General features: G+C 32.4%; 1 protein-coding gene and 1 long non-coding RNA gene across 4 annotated transcripts; one reads left to right on the top strand and one right to left on the bottom strand.

Moving 5' to 3' along the window:
- Positions 1 to 530: 530 nt before the first annotated feature.
- Positions 531 to 4152, bottom strand: LOC121119957 (uncharacterized). Of its 3 annotated transcripts, none has more exons than XM_040714808.2 (2): positions 1186 to 4152; positions 531 to 745 (listed from the first exon to the last, which is right to left on the bottom strand). In XM_040714808.2, exon 1 carries the CDS (start codon positions 3917 to 3919, stop codon positions 1928 to 1930), a length of 1992 nt encoding a protein of 663 aa, XP_040570742.1. In that variant the 5' UTR covers positions 3920 to 4152; the 3' UTR covers positions 531 to 745; positions 1186 to 1927. The 3 variants fall into 3 exon arrangements, with proteins under 3 accessions (XP_040570742.1, XP_071745285.1, XP_071745286.1); XM_071889184.1 differs by having other exon boundaries at positions 1203 to 4152; XM_071889185.1 differs by having other exon boundaries at positions 1474 to 4152.
- Positions 4153 to 4176: 24 nt separating this feature from the next.
- Positions 4177 to 6432, top strand: LOC139905656 (uncharacterized). The gene is made up of 2 exons (XR_011780607.1): positions 4177 to 4565; positions 5218 to 6432. It is a non-coding gene; the product is annotated as an uncharacterized lncRNA (long non-coding RNA).
- The last annotated feature ends 2804 nt before the right edge of the window (positions 6433 to 9236 follow it).

The raw sequence follows: 9236 nt of genomic DNA, 5'->3' as shown, positions 1-9236 counted from the left end.
AATTAATTTGTGTTTTTATCTAATCCAGAGACTAATATATTTATTGTAATATCATATTGTATATCAAATTCCCCCCTTCAGTAAAAATTCTTAGTTAAGTACATATTTTCTGTATTTTTTTCGGAGTGTACTTCCATAAAGTCTGAGTTATTAACAAATTCTGGAATTTGAACAGAAATTATTTATTCATTCTTTTTGTTTCATATGAAACAACTTCCAAGAAGAACAAGTAATGTTTTAATTGCTAAGAAATCAATTTTATGGTTAAAGTGCTCAAATGCTCGATGAAAATAATTGTATTGGTATTTTAATAGAAGTAACGGAGGGATAAGTAAAGCAAAATAAATAGACTACAAGAATCTCGGTGTACAAGGCCTATTTTAATAATAAATGATTATATTGAAAATAAAAAATAAAATAAATGATTATTTTGAAAATAAAAAATAAAATAAATTTATAAATAAAAAATCGTGTTTCCCCCGTCTTGATTAATCCTTCATAAGTGACGTCACACAATAATAATATTTAGGTAACAATAATAACATGATGCGTTTTATTTGTGTGAGATCTACCAATGCCATCATAGTACAATGAAATATTTGAATACAATAAATCAACAATTTTAATTTTTTATAATAATATTAAAAAAAATCAAAAAAAGTTTAGGAAAAATACAAAAGGTATTTAGGCAAAAGTTAATTATGTAATTTAGTCTCTTTGGTGATGTTTTGACAATATCTCAAATCTAATAAACATATTTATATATGTATTGTATATATATGTTGTGTACAAGTTAGGGTTTTGTAGAAGTTGTAACTTTCTAAGAAAATTGTACAAGTAGAAGCTCAAAAAAAGATGAATCATTTTTAATAAAAAGTTTAGACTTTTATTATTAAAATCATTCAATAGTTGAATATTCCATGAATGTTTTATATATATTGAGAATTTTTGACTATTTTGATCAAAATTATTAATTGATTCTGTAACATATTATAAAATAACATGCCCACAGTTGGGTTTGTCATAAATTCGTAGTTTTAATGGATAAAATTTAATGACAACTTCAATGTAGAGTTGTAATTAAAATGACTCATGTTGTTATTAAACAAAACGTTAAAAGAAGTAGAATTGGTAACTTGTACAAAATTGGCAACTTGTAACACAATATATATATAGCACATTCACTATAATTATCAATGAACTATAAGAAAAAAAATATTTTTAATGGTTCAAAGGATGAGTTATATTATTTAAAGAGATTTCATGTCCTGGATCATCTATCTCTCCGATAAATAAATATTACACATCACTTATGGCAGCATTTCTTAAATGTCTCATTGCATTCCATAAAATTATAATAAATAACTTCTCTCTGAACAATTACGTAAGGTACTTAATAATGGTTTTAGCAGAAAAGAAACAGACATAAAATAGGAAGGATTTGTTCCTATGATTATATATATATGAGCTTACAATTATGTACTTTTTGTATAAGTTGATAGTGTTTCGGGAGAGAGGAAGGAAGGCCTTCGAATTTAGACTTGGATATTGCTTATTAAACGAATGTATTAATTAACTTTGTGAATGTATGTATATAAATCTAAATATTATAGGTACAAAAAAATGAGTTGTATAAGTTAAAATTATAATTTGTCAACAATCAACATGCTATTTTTAATAATTTATTTATTTTGTGTTTCTCTTGAGTATCTTTACCTCAACCATAGATGGAAGGCTCTCTCTTTTTATATTAATTATTATTTTTATATATTTCCTTAGCAAAGTATGTATCAGACATAGAAGAGCTTTTAGTGGATGAGGGACCAAAGGGTTCTTGTATGTTAAATTTTAGTAAATAAAAAAACAAAAGGACAAAAACACCTGCCCAACAACAAATCATCATGATCACAAAATGGCACATAAAACTTTAATAGTTATTATAAGCTGTTTGAGAGATGGAGCAGCCGTTTTGTTGAGAGTATGACGCATTATACGAAGGAGAGTAGAAGTCCCCTCGATGGCGACTACTCCCACCACCCCCACCTCCCATTCTTTGATAGTCTCCTGCGGTTCGAGTCCCATAATTGGAATTGTCCACCATGACTGGTGCTGCAGGAGGAGCCTGGCGTTTAAGGGGATCGTTGTAATTGGCTGAATCATTATATATATCGTTAGTTTTTCCAGTTCCAGGAGTGGTTCCACTTCGATATGGGGGGTTTGCATTAGTAGTGTCCAATTTATCAAAATTATCATTGATTCTCAAGGAATTATCTTCGTATTTAGTGGGTGAATAATTGCGATTTGATATTTTCCTACCCGAAATAATATCCGGTTTATTAGATCCTGGAGGCTCTTCCGGGAGATAGTCATAAGGATTCCTCCGTGCTCCGCTTGAGACTCCTCCTGTTGTTGACAAATTTCGATTATTGTTATTGTTCCCATTGACAGCTGTGGAGGACATGCCCATGCCTCGATTGGTTCCTCTTCTTAAACTAGAAATATCTCGATCTATGACACCACTCTCGTAGCCTTCATAGCATGATTTGCTCCCAAGTTCTCCATACACTCCTTTACTATCATAGCCAGAAGTCCCTGTTTGATTATATAAGCTTTTTGAGCCACTGTACATCGACTCTGGATAAGGAGGATTGCGTTTATAGACAGAGCGATTATATGCAGATGAATCTCCGTAGTCAATCATACTTGTGGCCTTATACTGCTTGGCTCTTTCCAAATCGTCAATCATGTCTTCCTCAGTAAAAGTTGCTGGATGATGAGTTGTGGTTGTTGGGTGAAGGTCATCAATTTTGTTGGTTATGACAGTTGTGGGAGCCGTAGTACTATAAGGTATGAGATTGGTTGTATTCATATTCGTGTAAGAGGAAGGGGCAAGAGTCGTGGTTTTCTTTCTACGAGGATTAAAAATGTACTCGAAAGTAAAGGCACCTGTGAGTGCACCCAGGAAAGGACCAATCCAAAATATCCAATGCTTTGCGAAACGGCCCTCCTCTTTAGAAACAAATACAGATCCCAGGGCACGAGCAGGATTGAGACTTCCTTTCCAAGCCACAAGTGCACCTGCATATGCCAAGCCAATGAGTACAGGATCTGCCTTATGTCCAGCACGAGAAGCATAAAAAGCATAAGCAATAAAGAAGGAGAGAACAAACTCCATGCCAAAGGCACCTCCTGACATTTCAAGAATAGGATCTTGGATCCGAGAGTACACACCATAAACTAATGCAGCACCTGCAATAGCTCCCCCACACTGAGCACAGATATAAAGTAAGGACCTTAGAGGAGAGATGTGGCGAGTAAATGTGCGAGCAATGGTCATGGATGGGTTGGCATGACAGTCAGAAATGGAGGCAAAACACGCAGTGAGAACAGCAATGCTAAAACCAGAAGCCATGGCAACATTAGTCTGAATGGTATGTAATGTGGAGGATGTATTGACGGAACAGATAAGAGCTGTATAAAAAAAAGTTGCAACGCACTCAGCTATGACACTCCTCCAAAATTCCAGTGTTCGGATCTCTGCTTGCATCGCTACAAACCCATAAATCGGTGGTCTTTTGGCTCCAGTTGTAGAGGACGACGTCGTAGTGGAAGAGCTATAATAGGGTCGAGGTCTTCCTTGGACGTCATAGTAGCCTCCTTGAGTCGTATAGGAGTTATAAGAACCTGTGAGGGCCTCGTAAAGAGAAGTCCCTTGCTCAAGGAACATACCCAGTTGTCCTTGGAAGTCCATATGTTGATGATGAACATGTGAGGGTTGGGTTGAATGTGTTCCATGAGTGGAATATGCAGTTGCGCTTGTATGGTGATGGGTTGTAGTGGAAGAGGGTCCATATCCACCTATGGTCGTCGTCGTTGTTCCCCCATAGCCACCCCCCGTTCCATAAGTCCCTGTATCCATTCTAATTAGCCATAAATGCAAAACTCAATTAATATAACTACTATAATATATATAACACTTTTTTTTAAATGTTCATATTCCTCAGAGATAACTAATTTGACACTTAAGGGTAAAAACACGCACTGACTGGCAAGATAAATTTCTTACTCCAGATTCTGTCAATATAGATATAACACTAACATCTTTCAATCTTAATTTTTTGACTATGGAACTTCTCTCCCTCCCTTACCCTCACTTTCTCTCTCTCAGACAACCACATACAAAAGAGGAAGAAAAAGCTCGCCGGTGGAGAACAGCTCTCATTTAATACTTTTTTCTCTCTTCTTTTATTATTATCACACTACTCATTCTATATTCTATTATTACTATTTATTAGTACTATCAGTTGCTCTAGCTTCTACTTCTTCTTTCTTTTTTTCACCTCCTTTACCGAAATCTATTCTTCTTTGTCCCATCATAAGATATTATTCTGTATGTATATTCTTTTAACATTAAGGATGTTTGCTGCTGACAATGGAGGAGAAGAAAATAACTATGAAGAGGGGGAGAAATGAAAAACGGGGTCACCTGATCCCCGGTATCAGTCGCTCAGCAGCTATAAATAGAGCATTGTCCTTCCCCTCATATCGAATGATATTTTATACGAGTGAGTTTTTTTAAAGACAATGTTACGGATCATGTTTTAAATTCTCTATAAAAGAACAACAGTGTTGTTACGGGAGTAAGAGCTCCTTTAATGTCAAGGTCATCGTCCAACCACTATGCTCCTTGTTTATTCCATGAACTTCATGAAAAGACCAATCTTAATGAAAAGTAATAGTAGTTTTGCATTTATGTATGTATATACCCTTTTGAATCCCATAATTTGTGGTAGGACGTAAACAAAAAAATCTTGTACAAAATCAAGAAAATGAAAATCACCCATCTCATTTTTTGTCTTAATAAAATTATTGGTATAAAGGAAGCAATATTTTATTGACATCTACACGTATTGGTCAACTATAATAGTGACCTGACTATACTATAAATTTACATTATTTGCCGGCCCGTGACATCTTATAACTTTAATATTGTCCATTTTTATATAATGTGAATTTGGTTCTTTCTTTTTATATCTTCTTTTTAGCGAAGAAATTTCACAATTTGCCGCCTATTGAAACATTTGTTCATAAGGAAAAGGAATATAATCCTATTATCTTGCTTTTATTTTTATATATTTGTATTATAGTTACTACTTTAACATTTATAAGTAATTTCCTTTTGACAAGTTATGAAACGGCATTATTTTCATTCTAAAGGACATTGGAATAACAGTTGAAATAATAACGATGTATATGCAATGGATGGATAGTATATTTATAGCTCATAATAGAGGCGATTTGTATACAAAGGAACACAAAATTCAAAACTACCTGTTGTATCTTAATAAATATTTATTAAGATATGTATTATATTGTAGATATTCTACCTACTATGAATATCAACATATCAAAACTTCTACTCGTTACTTATTGGGATCATTGTATCATGAAGCCATGAAAATATTTACCCTATTCAATTTTTGCTCCTTTGTATAATTAATTGTGTTGGATTTGAGTATTATTCAAAACTTGAAAAAAATCCACTTTACTATTTACAGTTGACTATTTTTAAAAAGTGACTCGTACTGAACAGTTATGTTTTATAGGAAAATTCGATTGGATAATGAAAACTAGTTTTCATTATTAGTCAAATTTATATTATCACTAAAAAAGACGGTAAAAGATCACGCTCCTTCATTAAATTTTTGAACATTTCTTATACATACAAAAACGACTAACGAAATATTTTAAGTAGTTTGAACTCTTTAAGATAGTTATTTTTTTCCAATTTGAAGAAATTTAATTTTTTTTTTCTGAGAATTTCAGCGAATTGACCTTACATAATACTTTTCAAATGAAAATGTTCTATCAATTTTGATTTGACATTATTTGTTTTTTTCTTTAATTTTAAAAACAGTTTTAATTTAAATCAATAATTTTAGTATTTTTAAGGTTTGGACTGGCAATTTTTTTTTGGTTGAGATTCATTATGCAAAAGTGTTGATAGATGAGTTTATGTAATAAAAAGAAGAAACCACATTTTTTAATATGTAAAAATTCTCATAAAGTCGAATTACACCAAACTCAAAAATTGTTATTTAAGAGTTACGCGAACTTGACTTGTCACGCAAATCAAGAGACCCAAATTACAAAATTTTGACTCAAATGCAACAATACTTAATATTAATATATAAATAATAGTACTATGTACAAATTTTCCCATTCATCTATTATAAAAATAACTGTATTGTATTATTTAACATTAATTTGTATTTTTTGACAAAAAATAATAAAAATAATCAATTTTTGTTCTTCATTTGTATGACAATAACCTCGGAGTTTTCTTTACATACTATGTAGCTACAAAGAAACGAATTAAAATTCCTTCTTGTATAGAATGTATTTGATGAAATAAAATATTTTTCTTGTGTCTTTAATTATTATTTATTTATTGTATAAAGGGAGAAAAAAGTAAAGTAAATAAAATTTAAAAGTGAAATGTATATTTCTTTCGTCCCCTTATACTTATTATACAAAAAATACTATATCAAGAAATGAATTTTTAGCTTCTTTTAGAGTATATGTAAAAGCTTAATAGACTATGATAAAAACGTTTTTGGCAGTTATATAAACAAAGAAAAAGACTATCATTTTACCTGTCATATTAGAAAGTTTAATTTGGTTTTAATGTAGCAATAAAACCGGCATTGGTTGTCCAAATTAATAGTTTGGTATATTTTTGTTATTAATTTGTAATCAATTGTCAATAAAACTACTTATTATTGTATTTATAAATATACAGAATCATGTCGTTATTGTATTTTATTTAAATAAAATTATTATTAGGGACAAATTTTTTAAATAACATATATGACTCTTTGATTATTATAAGTGTTAAAAAATTGAGTATCTTTAAAAGTTAAGTAATAAATTTAGAAAAATTATATATTTTTTCAAAAACGTATCCAAACTTCATTAAAGCCATCCCTTTTATATCGTATTTAATGAACTGGGTAAAAAAGAAACCCCAAAAATAAAACGTATTTCAATACACGATTCACATTTGAACAATTACAATGATTATGTCATTTAAGTGTTGTATTATTTGTTTAAATATTATATCCTTTTTGCACACACAAATATCAATTAAATTGTATTAAATTACTGCATGAATATAAGATATCGGCGAAAAATAAGTCCTTATTTTAATACATTTTCTGGGATTTTATTGAGTTATATAATTTGTTTTTCTTAAAGCAAAAACATTCCATCTTATCTTTGTTAAAAAAAACTTAAATATTAATTACTTTACAGAAATTTGGAGAATCAAAATAGGACTCATCATTTTTTATGAGGTTGCTTGTATTATATATATACGTTGGACTCCTTATTTGTCACATTGAAAAAAAGAAAAATACAATAAATCAAAAGGAAAAACAAATAAATAACTTTAAAAAAGTTAATTTATATTCACAAAACCTCGAATAAAATTACCACATATACGAATAAATCCTAAACAAGGCGTTATCAACGTAAATTAAGAATTGCATATAATCAGATTTAATGTCTTAGGAGCATACTGAAAAGTAGATTAAAAAAGAATATAAAGCATTTTTATATATCTCTGGGATGTACATGAGGGTGTCTCAAGACAAATGAAATGCATAAAATGTGGCATTTTTTTCTATTTGATCTCAGCTACTCAAATGCGAAAAAAACAAAACAAACAATTATCTAATACAACAATAATAAGTGCTAAGAAGAGCTTAAAGTCAATACAATGACTTGATCGCAGGGTGAACTGGGAAATTTACATTCAAATGAAGATTACACAAAAAGTACATTTTCCTGCACTATCTATCGGTGAGAGGTTGTTCTAGCTTGATGGCATCCATTAGTTTCCATATGGTAGGTTCCGTACAGTTAACTAGCGACTGAAAACCATGATGCTAGCCTTCCACGATGTTATTGGTTCGTGGGATTCCAGTGTAACATGCATCGTACTGATTCCAGGATGACTGGCTGAATAGAGGTTCGTTTGAAGAGGTCCAAATCCAAGTATCTTCAAAATATCTAGAGAAGGCTTCCATATATCAGGGCAGATTTGGATTGAGAAGCCTCCGAGATCGATCCATTTGGCCAAGAGGGGTGAAAGGAAGGGCACCCATAATCTGGAAGGCGGTGCGTATCTCGTAGTTGACAACCCAATACTCTGGGGCAAGATCCTGCGCTGTAAACTTCTTCCATAGACACTTCTTGTAGTGGAAGTAACATCCACGCAGTCTAGTGTTGGTCCAGACTCAGAGGATGGCATTCTGAAGCCCTTTCTCATAGTCGGACAGGATGGTCTTTGGGTACAAAGGTCCTATGGAATTTAATTCCTCAAATACATTTTTATATATGTAGTGCCTGAGTTTTCACATTAAGGAGACCATAAACTGCAGGAATAGAACGACCTTGGGAAAGCAGTCCTTGAACAGTAACAAGCTGTTTAAAAAGAGACGACACCACCTTAAAAGTACCATCGAGGATCCAATTCGACGTGTCCTGGAGCCCATGGCGTAGGTTTGACGGTGTTCCAAAGAGCAACGACCGACACAAAGTGTTTGAGTAGTTGGAGTCCCAGATGAGAAGATTATCTCTTACATGAGTTCTTAAATAAGCTGGTGGTATAAATAAATTTTCTAGGGATGTCGGATTATACGGATGCTTTACTTCCTTTTGTCGAACTCGACGAGTCATTCTTCCAAATGAGGAGGATCAGCATTTTCCTTTAAATTGGTTTCCAAATCAAGCCCTGCAACTGCCGTGGCTTACAGGATTTTAGTAGTCATGTGAGTGGAGATGGCGTTTTCTTTCAGTGTCTTTTTCCTTCTATGCACTTCAAGTTCCGCCTGTTGCTCCCCGTAACTATGAATATGATCATTGATAGGGATGTATCCGATCAGAGAAAGCAGTGCTCTGCACCCTTGGTGGAAGAGGGTGCATTTCCAGTAGGACTTCTGGTTCCTTTGTTTATCCTTCGAATACCGATGATCTCTAAATATTATATTTGTGGATTCTTTCTTCCTGGTCGTGAACTCTATAGGGGTAGTGTTATGATGAAGTACAGGAGCTGTAGATACTTCTAGGCGAGGAGGGTCACGAAATTGTGGTGGAGGAAGAGGTACCAAATCAATTATATTGAGGGAATCGTTGTGGACTCACATTATGAGGCTCATATATTATATACCAGT

Source organism: Lepeophtheirus salmonis, chromosome 6 (assembly GCF_016086655.4).
Source record: "Lepeophtheirus salmonis chromosome 6, UVic_Lsal_1.4, whole genome shotgun sequence".
In the NCBI taxonomy this organism is placed as follows: Eukaryota; Metazoa; Arthropoda; class Copepoda; order Siphonostomatoida; family Caligidae; genus Lepeophtheirus; species Lepeophtheirus salmonis.
The sequence above is the reverse complement of the archived record's forward strand: the minus strand, read 5'-3'. Positions and strand labels throughout refer to the sequence as shown.